The sequence below is a fragment of the Pelecanus crispus genome, chromosome 3, assembly GCF_030463565.1.
Source record: "Pelecanus crispus isolate bPelCri1 chromosome 3, bPelCri1.pri, whole genome shotgun sequence".
In the NCBI taxonomy this organism is placed as follows: Eukaryota; Metazoa; Chordata; class Aves; order Pelecaniformes; family Pelecanidae; genus Pelecanus; species Pelecanus crispus.
In genome coordinates this window covers 2,361,443-2,382,619 of record NC_134645.1, presented here as the reverse complement: position 1 = coordinate 2,382,619, position 21,177 = coordinate 2,361,443, and the positions used below count along the sequence as shown (strand labels likewise).

General features: G+C 36.3%; 1 protein-coding gene across 3 annotated transcripts in view; it reads left to right on the top strand.

The window, feature by feature from the left end:
• CCDC88A (coiled-coil domain containing 88A) overlaps positions 1-21,177 on the top strand; it is a 76,316-nt gene that overhangs the window by 34,138 nt on the left and 21,001 nt on the right. For 2 of the 3 annotated variants that reach the window (XM_075707005.1, XM_075707004.1), the window contains exons 9-19: positions 639-720; positions 1,382-1,540; positions 5,209-5,355; positions 6,348-6,492; positions 7,320-7,504; positions 9,711-9,848; positions 12,347-13,417; positions 13,980-14,107; positions 18,107-18,248; positions 18,933-19,109; positions 19,642-19,803. In XM_075707005.1, coding sequence (XP_075563120.1) covers positions 639-720; positions 1,382-1,540; positions 5,209-5,355; positions 6,348-6,492; positions 7,320-7,504; positions 9,711-9,848; positions 12,347-13,417; positions 13,980-14,107; positions 18,107-18,248; positions 18,933-19,109; positions 19,642-19,803 — 2,536 coding nt within the window. The remainder of the gene's footprint in view (positions 1-638; positions 721-1,381; positions 1,541-5,208; positions 5,356-6,347; positions 6,493-7,319; positions 7,505-9,710; positions 9,849-12,346; positions 13,418-13,979; positions 14,108-18,106; positions 18,249-18,932; positions 19,110-19,641; positions 19,804-21,177) is intronic. The other variant, XM_009489301.2, reaches the window with a different exon arrangement.

Here is a 21,177-nt window from a genome sequence, read left to right as displayed (position 1 = left end):
AAGAATGAGTCCTGTAAGAATTGTAGTATTCTATCTCAAATTGGTTTTATTACAAATTTCTGCAGAGACTAAAACAGACACTGTGTTGTTTCCATAAAATTAAAATTCATTATGCATTTCATAAAATTGTTAAGGTCATTAAGTGGTATCTTCTTTGGCTTTACCTGATCTGTGACAGGACGCATCAGTGGTCATTGTCTGGTTCTCCTGGAAAATACTTGGAGCTTTTGAATGTATATTTTGAAATTATTCTAAGTTTACTTTTGGATGTCGATTTCCTGGTATGCGTTCATGTGTATTGTCTGGGGTTTTTTTACCAAAAAAATCCCTTATCCCTTCTCACAAAAAAAATCCCTCATTACACCCTAATGTTTTCTGCCCTGTAAGTAGGAGATCTTAGTGAACAACAATTTAAAGGACTGCGAAAAATCTGGCCAAATTGAAAAGAATAGATACAGACTAAAACCTGAAGAATACCTAAAGCGTAATGGCATACTTAAGTTTTACACTCTGATGTCCATGAAATGCTGGATCAAATAAGGGAAGTCTCATGAATCTCAGTATTTTGTTCTGAAATGAGATGATAATTATCAAGTTTTGCATCATATTTAACTGTGTTTTATGTTTTCTCTTTTAAGTGAGGAAAAGACTGAGCAGTTGCTTGACTGTAAACAAGAACTTGAACAGATGGAAGCTGAACTAAAGAGACTTCAGCAAGAGGTATAGGTTTTGTAAAACTTGTTTAAAATAAAGTGGGCAAAAAAAAATTGTCACCACCAGAATGATTTTTTTTTTTTTTTTAATTAGGAAGTATGCTTTATGCATATTTTTATTTTGCACTCTGAACATGATCTTGTATAATTTATTCCTTTATTTGGTCTAGTAAGCTGGAAGGATATTCTGAGTTAGGTTAGTATTTCTCTAATTTAATCCTACGAGTGTACGTGTACTGAATTTTTCCTCAAGAACAATCCAGTCAAATTTTGGCTGGTTTTTTTTATACTTTGAGTCTATGTGTTGATAATGAAGGAAAAGATCGGATTCGTTTATTATTATGATATGAATGTATAAAATGATTTGGGGTCATTTGAGAGTACTATCTGTAAAAGAAATGTGCTGTTCTGACATTTACAAATGCGTGCATGCCTCTCCTTGGAAAAGGCCAGTGCAGTTTTCCTGGAAATACATCATCTGGACTAAGCCACTAAAATGCGTCTTTTTTTTTTTTTTACCCTTCTTCCCCATTTTCTTTACCTTTCTCAGAATTAACTTATGATATCCCTCCACATTACTCTTGATTTAAATAATGAAACAGTGTTATCCTTCAGCATGTACTGTCCAGTATTCTTGCTTCTAATTTTGGTATTTTCTTATTTTGTAGAATATGAATTTACTCTCAGATGCCCGTTCTGCCAGAGTGTATAGAGATGAATTAGATGCTCTTCGTGAGAAGGCAATTCGAGTCGACAAGCTTGAAAGTGAAGTCAGCCGGTATAAAGAGAGGCTGCATGATATTGAATTCTACAAAGCTAGAGTGGAGGTATATTAAGGAAAAAAAAAAATACTGAATAACCATCATTTTTTGTTTGCTGTGGCTTTTTCAAAGTTATTTTGATGACTTAAACATTGGGACATGAAAACAGTGTTATAGCTTCTTGCTCTGGGATATATGGTAGTCAGTCTTCTGTGATAAACTACAGTTTTTAGGTAAAAGTCCCTGTTTTGTTTGATGTCAGCAGTATTCACCATAGCTCTAAGCTAGCAAGACCACTAGGTACCTCTGTTTAGGATATATATACTATCTGTTGAGAAACTCAAGGAGGAATTAATTAAAAATATGTTATAAATGTAGTAATTTCTTTCCCCTCTTGTGGGTCTCGTAGGAGAAGACATTTTTCTAAGTAAAGCGTTGAGGAAATAGTGGCTGTACACATAAATGAGTATAGAACGACAGCATTCCACGGATAAAATATACTAAAAAAAGATGCGCTGACACCAGCCAAGAGAGACTTACAGTTCTGTCATGAATTAGAAGTTCAGGAAACAAATCATCAACATGCAGGATTTTATTAGGCCATCATTCTGTCTGTAAATGGCAAATTTGTTGGGCGAATGCCGAGGTGGCAGAATTTGTGAAAGAAAGAATTACTTGTGGGAGTCAAAACTAATGCAAGTTTAAAGAAATTTTCAAGGGGGTCATTAAAAAAGAAGACTCCTAGAAAAGCAGAGAGGACTCTAAATGAATGCTTGTTGGAAAAAATACTGTGTTGCCTAGATGTAGTTGTTGAGATATTGGTATAAAGCCCTTTCTTTAGGGTAAAAATGACCAAAAAGCAAACCCAAGATATCAGGCTAAACTATGACACAGAGTATTTTTATATAACTTCTTCATTTAATGTGGCCTCTTGGATTCACAGGCCTGGATGGGATCTTGGGAGCTTATTCGGTCCTTCTGCTTTAAGCAAGGCATTTTTATGTACCCGTACCACTCCAAATGAGTGCTTGGCATTAATCGGTGCTTTAAGACCTGAGTGATGAAGTGCCCACAGCCTTTTGTAGCAGCCTTTTTCTTCTCTGAAGACTGTGACATGTCATGTGTCCTCTCTTCTAGCTCTTTGCGCTCTGCAGCCCCACGGCATTCTGCCTTACAACACATTTTTTCTTTTCTCTGGGTTCTGTCTTAATATCTTAAAATTGAGTCCCTAAAACTGGATCTCATACTCTAATTATGGCTTTACCAGTTCTGAATACAGTGGAAAGATGACTTTTCTCTACACCTTCTAATACAGTAACTACTAAGCGCCATCTCAACATTGTGATCTGTGTTAACCTCCAGATTTTCTTCCACTGAACTGCTGCCTAGACATGATACAGTATCCCCCATGTTCTAGGTACCGCATCCGAAAAATGTTGTAATACTAATGACCAAAGAAATGGCATCCTCTGGAAAGAGACTTCTTTCTTTAAATGTTTAAAAGTTAAAACCTTTTAATGAATGTATACTTCAGATGTCCCAGCAGAAAATAGCTACTATTGATAAAAGCTACTGTTGACGAGAGGGGAAAAACTGCAAGGCAAACCCCAAATCTCTTTAACGTTCAGTTGTAGAGCCTTCATTCAAAACTTCTAATAATGGCTTTAGTCAGAAACAGAGTATATCAACTGGCACGGGAGTTATTAGCTTTTTAATGGAAAATGAGATGGATAGTTTTTCCAAGTGAACTGCAGTGTAAAAAAGTTAACAGTGGACTGTAGTGAGAGAGAAGGTGCGTGGTGCAGATCAAAACATTGTTAAAAGGGCTTTAGACATTTCTGAAATTTAAAAGTCACAGTTCCCAAGACTTTTTTTTTTTTTTTTTAAGATGACTTGTTCTTAGCCTTGTTTGTGGAAATTAATTTTATCATCTTACTATGTAATGTGAAATAATCTGATGAAATTGGAAGAAACTTTCTCAAGATACACTAAATACAGACCTTAACAGCTGTCATTGAAACATCCATTCTTGAGGAGGCTCCAAAGCTGCCTTCCCATGCCACTTAAAAACAAAGGCTGGTAACTACTTTCCAACTCCGGATCTTTTCTCAGTGTTTGACGTACTTTAAACAAGATATTGCTATTCAACTTGAGCTCAGTGATAAGAGGTCCAGTGCTGTGATTTATGTTCTCAAATTTCCTCAGAGTTGTTGGTTGTTGCCTATATATGATGTAATAGGTTAGCATACATGGGTCTGTTGGAAAATCACGTGCTGTGAGTGATGAGCACTACCATCAGCCTGCCTGCACATGAGAAAACCTTTGTATGTGAGCTATTTGAAAATAATAACCTTACAGGAATGACTTTATAAACTGTGTATATCTACTGCTGTTGTAAGAGAGACTGAAAGCATATGGTTAAAAAAAGTTGGTAAAGGAAAAAAGATTAGTGTACAGGATTTGAAAATAGTGGAAATGTCATTTTCATAGAATGTTAAAACGAGTAAAAAACCCAAAATTTGTTTACATGTTTCATAGCTTGTAAACTATCTGATTTTTCAAGCATGCTTGAATAGAGACAGATGTTAATTAGTTGGTTTTGCTTCATCATAATAATAATTATTATTTTAAGTTAACTTAATATTTGTGTAGGGAGGAGTATGAAGGATAAATATATGTTATATTCACTGATCTTGTTTCAGATTTCGCAGCTGACCATGCTGAAGTTTGAAAAGTTGTGTCTATATCATGAGTAAAATTGCCAATGATATGTTTTTACATATTATTATTTTCATCAGATGCCATTAAAAAAAAATCCTCTATGTACGTAAATTAAAGCTGTTTAGGACCTTTGAATATGGCTGGTTGTATTTTAAGAATGTGGCTGCATTTTCAGCATTGTGTCCTGACTTTGGGCTTAAGTAAGTTTGCCCAGTGGCCTGTAAACCTAATTATGGACTGTGGAAAATTATTCTCTTAAGTTTTGTTTTCCATTTCCTGCAACCGAAAAATTAGGGAGTTCAATCTGATAATAAGATGAATTATGGACTGAAAGGAGCATCTACATTAATCTTCAGTCTTTGACAGTGGCCAACAGTAGATGCTTAGAGGAGGGGAAAAGAACAGGGCAAGCCCTTGGTGATACTTTCCTATTGTGCTCCCCCAGCCTCCAGCAGTCTCTGCTCAGGAAAGTCGTACTCAGAGGTGGTACTTTTGAGCTTTTTGGCCTTCTCTTGCATGAATTAGATAACTTCTCAACACATTTAAGCCTTTTCATCTACACAATCATGTAGCAATAAGCTCCACGATTCGATTACATGGTGTGTGAAGTACTTCTTTTTGTTTGTTTTGAGCCTGGCACCTGTAATTTTTATTTGATGTCAGCCTTTTGCTTAGCTGTAGCCCATACATGTGCAATACATCTTTCCAGATCCCATCTCAAATCACAGAGATATTTATGGTTTGATTGTAATTATGAACACCTTATTTATTCTTAATGGTTTAGGGACTATTTAATTTCTCTTAAGTTACATAAAATTTTATTTTCATAAAAATTTCCTAAGTTACAGTTATGTGAAATTGCTTTAAATTTGTTTTTTAAAAAAAGTCTGTTACAGCTAATGTTTTAGCATTAGAGCAATGTTTCTAAAACTAGTTACGATTTGTATCAAAGTTTGTATGAATAAGGGGAATACTTTTGTTGTGAGGGGTTTTTTGTTGCTTAATTCTTGCAGGAGTTAAAGGAAGACAATCAAGTGTTGCTAGAAACAAAGACAATGCTGGAAGATCAATTAGAGGGGACCCGAGCCCGTTCTGATAAATTACATGAGTTAGAAAAAGAGAATCTACAATTAAAAGCTAAATTACATGATATGGAGATGGTAAGTGTAAATGGAGGATGACAAAGGCAACTGATATGCATTGAATTTCATTTCCATTTTTAATAAAAGAACTTGCAGTCAAAATAGCGGGGGAGAGGAGGAAGGTATGTCTTGATTTACTAACACTTTTCAGATACGGTTTCCTACAGTAGCTTTGGTTCTGCCTAGGGAAGGAAAAATTGCCAAGGCGTTACTTTTCCTAAAGGTGGTACAGTGTTTAATTGAATAGCTAAAATATGATCATAAGAAATACAGAGACTCATTAGTAAGAACGATAGGATCAATGTTTTTTATGTGAAGATAGTCTTTTGTCACTTAAGTACAAGAGGTTTTTCATATTTCAAATTCTGGCAATATAGTGACATATTTATCAGAAGGTTATTCCCAAAATAATTTCTGATTTTAACCAGTTCTTCTCCAAAAAGTAAATATTCTAAAATACCAAGTCATAATTTGCCTGTGTGGGTTTTTTTTTGTTTTCTGTAAGGGGTGACAGATGGTTACCTTCTGTTTACTTTCATTTTCTGCAAAATGTTGAGAGTTGCAGCTGCAGCTTGTTCCTGTTACAGTAGCATGTATGGGGGAAGGGTTTATAAAGAGCCAGGTGAGACACTCCCGTCATGGACCCAGTCCTGGTACAGCTTGGTAGTTTACAGAAGGTAAAATTTTGCTTCTCTGTTTTTTGTGTGTGCTGCCAAGCTGTGCTTATTATGTATACTTTTTTTCCTGGAGAGAAGTGAACTTTGAAAAGGAGTAAGTAGTCATCACCGTAGGTTATGATGAGAAGAGGTTCTTTTCTGCATATTTTACTTTACTGGTTGTTACACTTCTAAGTTCTCCACACTTTTGTCTGTTCCTCCCTGTCTCGCTGTGTATTAGCAAATCAGAAAATGTACTTTGCATTTCTCTGTGGCATACTAGATACTAAAATATTCTGTGCACGTTGAGATGTATTTTTTTTTTTAATGTTACACGTGAAATAATTTTTTAAGGAGCGGGATATGGACAGAAAGAAGATTGAGGAACTCATGGAGGAAAACATGACTCTAGAAATGGCTCAGAAGCAAAGTATGGATGAATCATTGCATCTTGGCTGGGAACTTGAACAGATAAATAGGACTACTGAACTTTCTGAAGGTAAGCATGGTAATACTTGCAAACTGATAAAACAGAAAAATTGAAAGCTCAGAGGCTGGACAGCATTAGGAAATTATAGGCCCTTATTTCTGAACGACAGTTTTTTGTCCTCTGGAGAGATGTGATGGTTTGAGGGTTATTTTTGTTTTGGTTTGGGGGAGGGTTGTTTATTTGTTTTGTGGTTTGGTTTTGTGGGGGTTTTTTTGTTGGTTTTTTTTTTTTTTTTAAACTCATTCCCATGTATCCTTGGAGATACAGCCTACATGAAACGTCTGTTCTTGTGATTCTTGTTCAGGTAAACAGGGGTGTAAACCCCATAAATACCTTGCAGTTACATTGTGTTGCCATTCAACTTCTGTGCTCTCCAGCGCAGATCACGAGTCCTTCTTGCTTCACTGTTCTCAAAAGTTAAGAAAGATTTGTTAAGGTTTCTCAGAATAATTGTTTGCACAGATAGCTGTGGCAAAAATTTTGATTCTTCCAATATAGTGTGTTTGGTCATACACTGGATCCCCATACAAAGGATTTGTGGAAATTTAGAGATACATCCTCAGTTGAGGTACATCCTCAGGAAAAACCTCTGCTGTGATTAGGAACTGTAGGATGAGTACAACATTTGCTTTTATGCATCGGCGGTGTTACCTGTTGGGTAAGGAGGATGGGTCATTAATCCTAACTAGCTCTGTTCACCAAGAAGGCATTGGAGGACTGTCAAAGGCTTCTAAATCCCCTAAGTCTAAAAATGCAAAGTCCAAGAACTCCAGGTAATAAGTAACCTTTTTTTTTTTTTTTTTTTTTTTTAAAAAAATGGTGCTTTTCTCTTACAGTGCCGCAGAAATCACTTGGTCATGAAGTAAATGAACTGACGTCAAGCAGATTACTGAAGCTGGAAATGGAAAACCAAAGTTTGCTGAAAACAGTGGAAGAACTACAAAGTGCAGTGGGTTCTGTAGAAGGCAGTAGTTCAAGGATTCTGAAAATGGAAAAAGAAAACCAAAGACTTAGCAAAAAGGTAATCATCAGTGTATGTTTGAATTGTGTAGGAGTTGCCTAATGTTGCTTGCCATTTTCTTTCTAAAGGGTAATTTTATGAATTGCTGTTATTTTGGGTAAAGTATTACTAGGGTCTAAATGGTGTTATGGTGTTTGTAAGTTTATGGTAAAAAAAAAACAACCTACCTCAGAGAGGTTTTTCTCTTTTTTAGTTATGCTTTTTTATTGATGTAAGAATATGACCATTTTTTTCAGAAAGGTCTTACACCAGTGAGAGAAAAAATATTAACATGGGGACATAATGAGTAATGAAAGTGTTTTATGATACTTGAGAACATTATTTTAATTTTTGTAATTATGAAACAGGGGAAGGTATGTGTACATAGGTGAAGACTGACTGATAAGCCTAAGCAGAAAACTTGGCCATGTGTCCTCATTCATAACTGAGAGAGAAGATGGGCCAAGGAATTGATGAGCAAGTGAATGAGAGGAGTTTGCCAGATTTATCTGTGCTGATCTACGATATTTTACTCTTCAAGTTATGTATATCAAATAGAGTAATTTAGTCAGTGATATTTATAGAGAATAAAAATTGAAAAAGACCAGGGACTAATTACAGTGGAGTAAAATGTCTAAAGTTTCTGAAATAGCTTTTACTTCAGCAGATATTTCAGATGTTAGACGATTCTTAGAGAAGAGCGGGTAAGAGATAATTAATTAAAAAAATTGAAAGAAATCCCTACTGTGTTCCACATTTCTATGCTTTTTCTGATTTGTTAACAATATGGTATTTTTTTGCAGCAGTCTTCGTGCTGCTCTGAGTTTCTGTATGGTCCAGAAAGACAGCTAGGAGGGTAGAAAAGAAAAGGAACAGGTATATGAAGCAAGCAATAGTAGGTTCTTGTGGTTGTCTGGTATTGTTCTTACCACTTCGGGTGTCTGGCGACATGTCCTTTTTCTCACTTGCCTCTAAAACAATGTTCTGAACAGTGATCGCATCAGCAAAAAGCACGAAGTTGAACAAAATGCCTGTTACGAATCTTGTATATGTAGTCTACTTCTATCTGGACACGCTTTCTCTTAAAACAAGCTGCTAATACAGAGTCTTGCAAATATGAGATACAGTGACCAGAGGAACTCCTCTTCCAGCGCCCAGTTGGCAGCTGGGCAGACGATGGTTAAATTTGGTTCCTGGAGGGAGGCTAGCTCCATCCCTTCTGGGGTGATTGAGCCAGTTACTTCTCTGCAAAAACCAATGAACGTGCCAATATCCCTGTAAAACATGCCTTGGTCTGCTAAGCAAGGGACCAGGAAAATCTGAATTTGAGTGGAAGAGGGAAGCGAAAGACTGGTCAACCATTAGTATTCTCATCCTAAGAGAAAGATTGAATTCAAGTACTGGCCTAGTTAATGCTGTCCTTTTTGCGTATTTCCGATCAATGAATTGGTTCACAGAGGAACAAATTCCATTCTACTAACATTTTGTGATTTTATTTTTCAGTATTATTTAGCAGCGATTTACTGTATAATTCAGATAATTTGTTTCTAAAAGTATTCCCCCCTGCCTGGGGTCCACGTTATGTCTGGACTCATCTAGGATTGGGGAATGTGGACAGCGGAGTTGATACACTATATAAACTTTCCAGCAGATGATTGGTTAAAAATACAATGTGTATGTTGCTTCTAAGTAACTAATTATAGCTTAGATGTGACAGAAAAATCACACTTGGTTGTTTTTACCCATAAATAGTTTTACTGTCTAGCAACATTAAGAGAGTTGGAACCATTTGAGAAAACAAACCTGTATATTTAATTCCGAAGGAATCATCATAACTATCTCTTGAACTAGTTAAGTAAGATCAAGCAACATTCAACCATTGTAAGCTAAAAGGGACTTGGAGGAGCAGTATAAATCTCACTAAAATGGAATTTTAAAAGAAAAAAAGATACTTGGGAAAACATCCAGAGACTAATAAAATCTGACCAATTTTTTTATGCAGAAGTACTTTATGGATATCTGAGCCAGGGAAAAAATTCTGGCAGAAGTAAATTTATTCCTAGAAGAGATGAATTGTTTCAGATAAAGAATAGAATATTCCATTTTATTCTTTCCTTTAACCTTCTGTATTCATTTCTGCAAGAGTACCTTCAACCCATCTAAGAGTAATGCTATTGTCATTTTTAAGTACTTTTTTAAAAATCTGGGTTTTTTTTTTTTCCCCTAGCTTGAAGAGCTAGAGAATGAAATTAGCCAAGAGAAACAAAGCCTTCAGAATAGTCAAAATCTGAGTAAAGATTTGATGAAAGAAAAAGCACAGCTTGAAAAGACACTTGAAACACTTCGAGAAAACTCAGAGCGACAAGTGAGTAGCAGAATCAAAAGACTTAATGCTGCATTGTACTGTACTGTTCTCCTTTTGTACTTTTTTACAGGCATAAAGGGATTGTAAATGTAGCAGATTTGCCAAAAGGACAGACATATCTGCCGCAAAGTAGCTTGTCTAAGACCTGCAGCCAGTGAGAGGCATGACTCATTTTTAGCTGAGGCCTTACTGTTAGTTTTAGAACTTCTTAGTGTTTCGTAATGCTTCTGTGGCTTTCATGGGCTGTGGATTTGCTATAGTTGCTTAGAGGGTGTAGCTCAGCCAAAATAGAAAATTGGGAACTTTGGAGGTAAGCCAGACACCTCTCAATGGAGGAAAACAGGTTCCAGACAGCTGGTCAGTGTTTGAAGTAATGTCGGAGTATTAATGAGAATTACAGCAGCCTGTCCTTCAAAGGGGCCTGACAGAGACTGGTGTAGCAGAGCTGCTCCGCTGCTGACTCTGTGCCTCCTGTGTTGCTCACAGTCTTGTTTATCTGGGGTAGGAACCATCGTACCCAGCTTCGTAACATTCCCCTATGCTAGAATGTTTTCTAGTTGTGACTTGTAGGTGGGTAGCAGAATTTATTTTTGGTTGCCAGAAGCTGGCATCTGGGTCTTTGTAAAAGATTTGAGCTGTATTTGACATGTCTGTATCTAATGGGTGCTGACACCTTCTAAAAGTCTTGCAGAGCAATTCAGAGGACCTGTGGAAGGCAGCCACTAGGAAACGAGTTATGGAAACTTCTGGAAATCCCATATTTAGTAATCATGTCCTTCAGAATTAGAACTGTAGTTACCTTTTATAAATTCCACTTATACTTCTTGATGAGACTGACATTTTTTTAGTTTAATTTAAAAGTACAGTATTTTGGAATACAGAACATTGTATTTCAAAAATCCTGAAAATTTGTAAAGGTCCGGTTTAATTGGTAAACGAAATGCCAGACTTGGAAAAGATGGGGGGGGGGGGAAGCTTGGCATTGAAGCTTTACTTTCATTTAAAGAGAACAGTTAGGGTGTGATTTTAAAGAAAATATGCCAGCTTGTCTTGTTTTGAGGTGCTCATTGTTACGATAATTGATTTACATATCATACTACAAATGTACTCCAGGGAAAAAAGGACTAAAACTTTCTGGAATAAGTCCCAATTCAACCATCAGGGATACGTATATTTTTAAACATGTTGGAGTAGGACTGACATTTCAGTGGGACTGTTTCTACTTAAAAATAATACACTTAGGAGCTGTGATGAGTTAGCAGCATCTTTCATGTCTTTTACAAATCCTATGCTGAAACTTACTGGAGTCAACTGTACAAGGTTCATTTGATTTCAACAAAAATTATGGAGGCATTGATGGTGATTTTTTGTTAAGTTTGGATTATAGACACAGAATTCATGGAAAGTAATTCTGCATGTGCAGTAACATACCAGGTTATGTAAAGAAATGTTACAAAGTTGTGGTTTTAGACACCTGTTAATTAGTTTCTCATTAATCGTTTCAGAACAGTTTGTCATTGCTGGGAATGGAGCCGTAGATCCTGTAATTAATAGTTACATTCAGACTTAAATATGAAAGAACAGTCTGTAATTTTCTCAGTCTGTTTTTCATTGCAACTAGCACTTTTGCTTTTCTCCAAAACAGTTTATTGTTGAAACATCCCTTATGCTATGTTATTAGTGCATTCTTAAATATTGATCTAAACAGTTTTCTGCATTTTGCTGTCTGTTGTTACATACCCAGATAATTTCGGATGATTTAGAGTAACTGAAAAAGTCAAGAAATACTAAAAATTAAGATGTAAATGCTGCCTTTATTCTTGAAGTAGATCTGGGAATACATTACCTAAGAAAATAATTCAGGTCTAATACAATTTACTTTCTCTGGAAGCTGTTTTGGAACAGCATGTCCAAGGGTTCTTTTTAACCCCCAAATTAATGTAACTTTGGTTTATTTCTTCCCAAAATGTTATTGACTGTGATCAGGATGCCCTCATATCCCACAGATCCACCCCTGTTTTTTCCAAGTGAGATAAAGACACTTTTGCAGCTCCCACACCTCCCTCCATCTCAAGTTTGGTTTAGAACGTGACTGCAGTTTTGTTCTCTGTGGACACACATCTCTGGAAATTACAGAGTTTAAGAAGAATAATCTAAATCTAGGTAGAAAATTAAATGAAGCTAAGACATAGATACAGCTTTGTTTTGGTTTGTGCTTCATTAGTTTTATTTTTCCGTTATCTACTAATATCCAAGAGGAAGATACTTGAAGATTCACTTTGACTTACTTTGTTGTCAAACTTCCACCTGTGTACATACACAATGTTTGTAATGCTGCAAATAAATACGAGTAGAGTAAGAGAAATTTTTTAAAAACTTAAAATAAAAGGGAACTATGATGTAATCTTACTATCTTAGTAGCTTTCAGTTTATATATGGAATTAGCTACTTGTTGGCGTGTCGCTCACCAGAGTGTACAATTTTCCCCCCCAAATTAGATTAAGCTATTAGAACAAGAAAATGAGCACTTGAATCAAACCGTAGCTTCTCTGAGACAACGCTCACAAATCAGTGCTGAAGCGAGAATGAAAGAAATTGAAAAAGAAAATAAAATCCTTCATGAGTCTATTAAAGAGACCAGCAGTAAGTTAAATAAGATTGAATTCGAGAAAAAGCAAGTCAGGAAAGAACTGGAACACTATAAAGAGAAAGGGGAGAGAGCAGAAGAACTGGAGAATGAGCTGCATCGTCTGGAGAAAGAAAACGAATTATTACAGAAAAAAATTACTAACTTAAAAATTACTTGTGAGAAGATCGAGGCCTTAGAACAAGAAAACTCAGACCTGGAAATGGAAAACAGAAAACTCAAAAAAACTTTGGATAGCCTAAAAAATCTCACTTTTCAGTTAGAATCCTTAGAAAAGGAGAATTCACAACTAGATGAAGAAAATTTGGGATTAAGAAGAACAGTTGAATCCTTGAAGTGTACAAGCATTAAAGTGGCACAGTTGCAATTAGAAAATAAGGAACTGGAGAGTGAAAAGGAGCAACTTAAAAAAAGCCTCGAACTCATGAAAGCCTCATTTAAGAAAACTGAACGCTTGGAAGTCAGCTACCAAGGCCTAGACACAGAAAACCAAAGGCTACAGAAAGCCCTTGAAAACAGCAATAAGAAGATTCAGCAATTAGAAAGTGAATTACAAGATCTAGAGTCTGAAAATCAGACTCTGCAAAAGAACTTAGAAGAGTTAAAAATCTCTAGTAAGCGCCTAGAGCAATTAGAAAAGGAGAATAAGTTGTTAGAACAAGAGACTTCTCAACTGGAAAAAGATAAGAAACAGCTCGAAAAAGAGAATAAAAGGCTTCGACAACAAGCAGAAATTAAAGATAGTACTTTGGAAGAAAACAATGTAAAAATTAGTAATCTGGAAAAGGAAAATAAATCTCTATTTAAAGAAATAGTTGTATATAAAGAGTCATGTGTACGCCTGAAAGAACTAGAAAAAGAAAATAAAGAACTCGTGAAAAGAGCTACCATTGATAAGAAAACCCTTGTCACTTTACGAGAGGTAAACAGAAATTAGTTACCATTCCCATCATAATCTGCTTGTAATGTAGAGAAATTATATCTGTATATTTGAAAAAAGTTTGTACTTTGTGTTTTTTATGCTTTAATCTGCATACTGTTAGCATCTTTAATGGTTACAGTGGGGAAAGCATTAGATAATCAAGATTTATATAATCATTATAATCAAACGGAATAATACAACCATATTACGCTTAATTCTGTAAGATTGCTTACAGACTGTCGTGGAGCCTTTGTTAAATGAACATTGTTCAGATGCTTCATGTTGGTATTCATTCTGGCTGAAACATTTCCCCTTCACTGTAATATTCAAGACCAAATTTAGAAGGGAAGTTCTACGGAAAGGAAGGGAGTAAACAACTACAGTGAAATCATATTATAGTTAACAATGTAATGTCTGATATAGCTGAAAGCTAACAATTGGAAGGAAAGGAGTGTTCACATTGAGTTATTCAAGTCACGTAGCGATATAAGACTCTTGCCTCAGCATTTCTAGAATTAAGACTACCTTTATTTATTACTGACTGTAATTTTGTCTGTGTAAGGACTTGGTGAATGAAAAATTGAAGACTCAACAAATGAACAATGATCTAGAAAAACTTGCCCACGAACTTGAAAAAATAGGCTTAAACAAGGAGCGTCTCTTGCATGATGAACAGAGCAGTGATGACAGGTGAGAATGTCAAGGCCTACCTGGAACAGTGTAGAAATGAGGGTGTTTTTTATTCATAAAGATAAAGTGGTTTCACAGGCAGTTTTTGTGCATACTCTTAGATTTTAAGGCACATTAATAGACCCAAAATGGAACTTGCTATTCTTTGAAACTAGTAATGTACTTGATGTGCTTTTACGTTCAGCTGTTTGTGAAAGTGTGTTCCCACTTTTTGTTACTAAGAAATTCCTTGAAGTATGTCAGTAGATACAGGTAATGTATAATTAAAATGGTTTATGTTCTAGTTAGCAGCAGGAACAGTAGCAGTAAAAGATAATAGGCCCAAAGTGGTTTCTTTTCCTTTTTGACTGCTTGAGTGATAGAAGTGGTTTTTTACGCTTTTGTCACATAATGGTTACCTTAAACTGTCTCACTCTTTCCTTACAACTATTTCCTTCTAATTCTTCCTACCAAAAGGAAGCTGTTTGGCATTCCCACTTACACAGGCTGGGAATTATCCAGTACTTGAGCGTGTCCAAAATTTCGTACTGGCTCTATCACTCTACCACACCTGCCATTATAAAGCAGCTGCTATCCTGACATCTGTTTCCTCTACTGTATGTTGTGTTCTGTCTTATCCTGCAGGGATTTAGGGAAAACTTGTGACAGGAGAAAAGCAGACTAGTATGGGCTTCTAGCCAGTCTTTACTTCACGATGCTATTCAGTTGTGCTCTTTAAAACAACAACAAAAAAAAGCTGCTGTCATGATCTGTTACTACGACTGATTGTCATGAACGTGTAGATTGGTTTGGGGCCTTCTGTGTCAAAAGAAAACCAAACAACATTTTTCTTCCCTTCAGTTTCCCTTTCTTGCTGCCAGTGCTCTGTTACTGGGGTGGTGCCAGAATCCCGTTGGGAGAATCTGCTACCACCTCTTGTTTTCTGCTGGTGTCTTTCATCTGCCTTTCTCAGCTCACAGATGAGGAGCTCTTCTGTCAAGAAGAGGTCTCAGAACTTTGACTACTGTGATTTCTTCCAAGTTAAGCGTTACTGTGTAGCATACAGCGCATAGTATGTGTTTGGCTTGTCCTTAGGTGAATGTACCATACAAAGAAGAACCAATCCTTGCGCTGAGTTGAAGCTTAAACTGCTTCGATGAAGAAGTCCAGATTGAGCAACATTTTTCTAAATCACGGTCTAGATTCCAAGCGGTTGGAGTCAGTGCACCTGCAGAGGGAGAGGATGTTGCTCTGTAAAGGTGCTTTTGCAAATTATACTACATGAAAAGACTTACGAGTCTACTTCTACTTTCCAGACAGTAGCACTTGTCCTTTACAAGTGCTCATAATTCTAAAGATCAGGTATTGTGGGTTCACTTCTCATAGGTTAGTTGGTTTGTGATATTATATGAATTATGACTTTGGGCCATACAATACTAGTGTTTCCTTTGCATTTTACAGAACGATGTTATAATGGATCTATAAATTATAATTTGGAAGAAAATTTGGAGTTACGTGTCTCTGTGGAATGAGGAGTTTTATCCAGCTTTCATTAAATTATAATCTGTAAATGAAATTTTAACGTATTTCTGGCACCTGTCATGACCTGTTTCATTTCTGCCTTTCCTTCCAGGTTACCTGTGTGTGGGAATTACACAAACAAGTAATTTTCTTTTTATTCCCACCACCTTCCCTTAGTGCTCTTCTAGTGCGTATTCCTTTTTCAAGGCGTCAGTGCACGTTTTTTGCTGTGTATATATTGTATATTAAGAGCACAGCCCAGAGAGCAGGCTTAAGCATTGCAAGCTGGTTGACCTGCACTTGGCACGTGTCTACTGCTGGCCTTAGATCTCTTGTATTTGGTGCTGCTCAGCTGCACTGTTGTAAGAACAGCTCATGCTTAATTCTTTGCAGATTGCTTTGCAGCAGGAGATCATGCCTGTCCAGAAGGTGTTTATGGCAAACTTGATTGTCCGGCACTGACCATGTGAAAGCACCACAAAAGCAGGTGGAATATCTGATGGTACAGGATACTTGGATATCAGGCTGGGTATGATGTGCCTGCTCAGGCTGATCTGTGGGGAGGTGTGCAGTAAGCTTTATATCTTGAAGCTTACCCAGAACATTATCCAAAGCCTACCTCTGAGCTTAGGCTTTTGACAAAATAGTTTTAGATGTGAAGGAATTTGGGCTATGCTACTGTTTTGAACTGCTGCTCAAACCAGAATGTAGACCAATCTTTAACAACTTCATGTAGAGCTGGATGATTGTGAATGTGCAATATTTGTTTACAAAGTGGTTGGTTTGAAATTGTGCTCTGCTACTGTCCTGCCTTTCCATTATTCTCAACTTTTTCATTCATCCAAAAGGTACCTGGATTGCTTTCCTAATATTATTGCCTAGGTGAGGCATTAGCAATTGTTTCATCAGGCCTGTAGAAAGCTAGGTTCGTTATGGCCAAAATTACTGCTCTGTAGTTTTGGGCTGCCTCTCTCATTTTGATGACAGAACTTAAAAATGCACAATTTTTCTCTCCCTGATTAGAGAGAGCTGCTTGTGGTTTTTTGTTGAATATTCTTGGTAGCACTTCAGAGTCTTTCTGTTGGGGCCTAAGCTGACCATGTTTGATGAGTTAACCTTGAAGTGTTTCCTGTTTTTGCCTGCCTTTCAAATGGCTGTTGTCTTTCGCCAGAAGATTTCTGGATTTTGACCCTGAATCTGAAATACCCAAATCTCAATGATATTAGAAAATTTGTACCATCTTTCATTATTAGGTGTTGAATTACTAGTTTTTTGAAAGGAAACTGGATATTGTGTCTCTGCTATTAGTCTTTTTCCTTCTTTGTTTTCTACATCATTGTATAACTTTTCAGTAACAGAAATTCTTATTTGTAGCTGAATATCAGCTCAAGAAGATGAAATGCTATCTATTCTACTAGTCATAGACTGCCTACTGTTTCTTAAGTTCCTGAGAATTACTTGTCATACCTTGAAATCTAGGATTTTCATCCTGCTACATGATGCTACTGGACAGCTTTCTACTTACTAATTCTCTTACCGTTGGTCTTCTGCTCCAGTTCCTGACTCGATCTAATGCTGTTGTCCATTCAGGAGTCTCTTGCAATCTATTCTATTCGCTAAACTGATAGATTCTTCAGCAGTCAAAATTTAAAAAGGGGATATTAGTGGTTTGTTTTATTTTATCCTACTGTGGGGAGAAGTGGGATGTCTTCCAGATTCTGAGCACATGCACAGTGACTGGACTGCTTGCAAGTGATTAATGAGTGTGGTTTTCGGTGTTTTCTAAAAGGGCTAATAATTCATAGAATATCCTGCACCGGCAGTTTTCAGGAGATACTGTTCTAAACAAATGCATTCTAAATCTGACCACTTCTCTCCCACATATGTGGTTTGGGTTTTTTAGGTGCCCGACAATATTGTAAATGTGGTAAAAAATGGAAGCTTTACACATCAGGAGTGGTAACAGTCTTAAAATATCAGCAGCTGGGCTGAGTGAGCAATTTGCACATTCATACATCAAATGAGTATGCACCTGCAAAGGACTATGTTCCGTCTCCTTCCGTAGTGCCTCCTCATTGTGAGCTGGCAGGAAATGGAAATTGATGAAAATCTTGCTCTCCAAATACTTTACATTCTAATTTAGTTCAGGTCCCCGCTGGATTCACTGGAGCGGAGCCAGAAGGAAGAGTGCTGTCATCACGCACACTAATGATCCAAATAAAGCCAGCACCCTGCCGGTGTGGCTGAACGTGGCTTTTTGTATGTCTAATATGTTTTAAAAGAAAGAAGGATTCAAAAATGGTTTTGACTACCATCTTCTGTTCGTTTTAGACATAGGACTTGATAGTAATACTGAGGTGTCTTCATGCTTTTGAATACAGTCAGCATTCAAGCATTTTTAAATGTAGCGATGAGGCTACTGTTTCAAAACTTTTTAGAATTTAAATACCTCAGATAATTTTTCAAAATGCAGACTTTTTTGTGTGTGATATTGATCAGTAGGTACAAGCTTTTGGAGTCAAAATTAGAATCCACGCTTAAGAAGTCTCTCGAAATAAAAGAAGAAAAAATTGCTGCTTTGGAGGCTCGTTTAGAAGAATCAACAAATTTAAACCAGCAACTCCGTCAGGAACTTAAAACAGTAAGGAGAACAACATTTTTTTTTCTGTAAGATTAAATTACTCCTGGACCAGCTATTGTTACTTCTGCACTTGACCTTTTGTGTAAGACAGCAAAAGATGGGCATTGTTGGGGTAATGTAACTCAGGACAAAGGTATGACTGCTTTTTAGGACTGCGATAGTACAGGCCCAGTGTTGAAATCACGTGAAAAGTTGTTGCTGAGTTTATTCATTGGTCATTGAATATGTCAGGTGGATAAGTAGTCTGAAGTTGATTTGATTTGGGATGCCAAAAATAGTAATTTCTTGGTAAGTTACGTTTTCTGATCTACCTTGAACAGCCTCAGTGGACTGGTTAAAAAAAGAAATGCAATCCCCTCAGTGGTTGTACTTTATAATAAAAGTTGGGGGATACAGTTGAAAGCACTGAAATAAAACAGAAAATAGAAGTCTCTTTCTGTTAGACAAGTATGACTAGGAGCCCAAGTGTTTATTATGTTTATTATGTTATTATGTTTAAGCTGTCAGTATCCATACATTATTTGCACATCATCTCCCCAAACATACACAGAAAGCAAGTTTACAAATACAGTAACTTATAGCAGCAGTTTCTATTCTTTGAAAAGTGGTATGGTCATGTAATAAATTAGGATGTAGAAAATGGAAAATTCTTAACCTAACGTAAGTTGTCTTAAATAATTTCAGGTGAAAAAGAACTATGAAGCTCTCAAGCAAAGACAAGAAGAAGAAAGGATGGTTCAGAATTCTCCTCCAAGAAGTGGAGAAGACAATCAATCTGTCAATAAGTGGGAGAAAGAAAATCAGGAAACTACTAGAGAATTACTGAAAGTTAAAGATAGATTGATCGAAGTAGAAAGAAATGTAAGATTTTTTTTTAATATTACACTGATTTTAATTATTTGTTGTGAGCTGTTCCAGTAATATGAATGAGAGTGTTGTTAAGGAAGTATGCAATTTATCACCTAGCTTACATACCAAGCAGAATGTGAATTAAATATAGTTTATGCAGCAGCTGGATTCTGCACTGACAGATGCTGTAAAGCACTTGACCAGCATTCAAAAGGAAACGTGGGAACCTGAATTTGGCCTTTTGAATCCACAGATACCTCTTAAATCCCTCTTATATAATCCTTACTTATATGACTCATTGCGATTTCTCTACTATTTCTCCATAGGTACAATATTAGTTACCCATTTCTTCAATCTTAACCTGTAGTGATAATATCACTGTGTGTTACTTTGTTATATAAGGTGATTCACAGTTTTGTTCTACCCTGTAAGTCTCTGCGAAGTCATGCTGCTTTCTTTGTTTCGGAGAAACATGGGGTTTTATTCATGAAGTTCAGTAAACGGCTGTGAACTCAAATTTTCCTTTTTTTTTTAATGTTCAAAGAATGCTACACTGCAGGCAGAGAAGCAAGCACTGAAGACACAATTAAAGCAACTTGAGACACAGAATAGCAATCTGCAGGCTCAGATTCTTGCACTTCAGAGACAGACCGTTTCTCTACAGGAACAAAATACAACTCTACAAACTCAAAATGCCAAGCTGCAGGTAATATTTTCCTATTTTGCTTTCAAAAATAAAATTAATACAAAGTTTTTTCAAGTGAAAGCTTTAAAGCTAATGGCATTAATGTATTGTAAGTCACATTTCGCTTCTGGTACAGATGGAAAAGAAGATTTTTTTTAAATTTCTTTTTTACTTCTAAATTAGGTCAGGGAAGTAGTGTGTCCGAAGAGACTCTAAGAAATTCAGTATTTTGTCTGTTTTTATAAATAGAGTTTAAAAAAAAAAAAAGTAAAAGCCATACCTAAAAGGAAAATTAAGATGCTAGTAAGTACAGAAGATTTGAAAAAAAAAACCAAAAAAAAACCCCAACTTTGAAAACTGCATAAATATGTGAAGATTGAATTCAGAGGCAAAAAAAGGTAATGTGTTACCATGGAAATTATAAAAATGGTTGTCCACAGAGTCTTGCAGCTCTTATGGCCAAAATTCACATAGCATTCTTCATGCTTTAACAAGGCTATTAATTTTTTTTTTTTTTTCTCTCTCTCTGATAAATGAAATGTTCTTGTTAATGGATCTAATGCTTTTTGGAGCTCTAAGAATCAAAACTACTTAAAGAGGGAATACAAAGTCCACAATTCAGCAGAAATAGTAAACAATGTCAGAAATGATGGAGGGCAGATGGAACTCAAAGAGTGAAGGAGTTTTTAAACGAGTAAACAAACAATGCATTTTGTGAATGCCTCAAGTTATCACCCTGTCTTTTTCTGGAAAGCAGAACACGGTTGTACTGCAGATGCACTTTCTGTCTACCACACTGAAATCTAATTAGTGCACAGTACTTGCCTTTGTGGGTGGCAAGCCTATGAACAAACCAGAACATTTGTGCACACACTGTGTCTCATCTAGTTGTTAAAAATTAGTGGACGTGGGCATGGAAATATACCAATTTAAACAAATGAGGCTGTATCTCTGGGATTCAGAACTCTGAGTATTTTGTAATACAGTTTGTCAAAAAACCCAGGAATATCTATGTAGTTCCTTTTTTGCCTCATGAATTGCACAACAGCACAGGCCTTTCCTATCTGATAAACATGGAGAATGAACTAACTGTAGATATTTGAAACTGTTGAGGCAGTGAGTTGGGAGAAGGAAGCGTTTTCTGCCCCTTTTTTTTTTAAAAAAAAAAAAAAAAAATATTTACCAAGCAATGTAATTTTTGTTGGTGGGGGTGACTGAATGATGGTATGCCCAACAGACTGAGAAAGGGAGTTCTCCTTCCTTAAGAATTCAGCTATTTTGCTCATAGCTTCAGGCAAGTTGCAAGACAACTCTAGATCAACTCTTAAATCGGAATGAAAGGTGAAATACGTTCAGGAAAATGAGTGATTAACTGTTAGCTAAATCTGAAGTGCA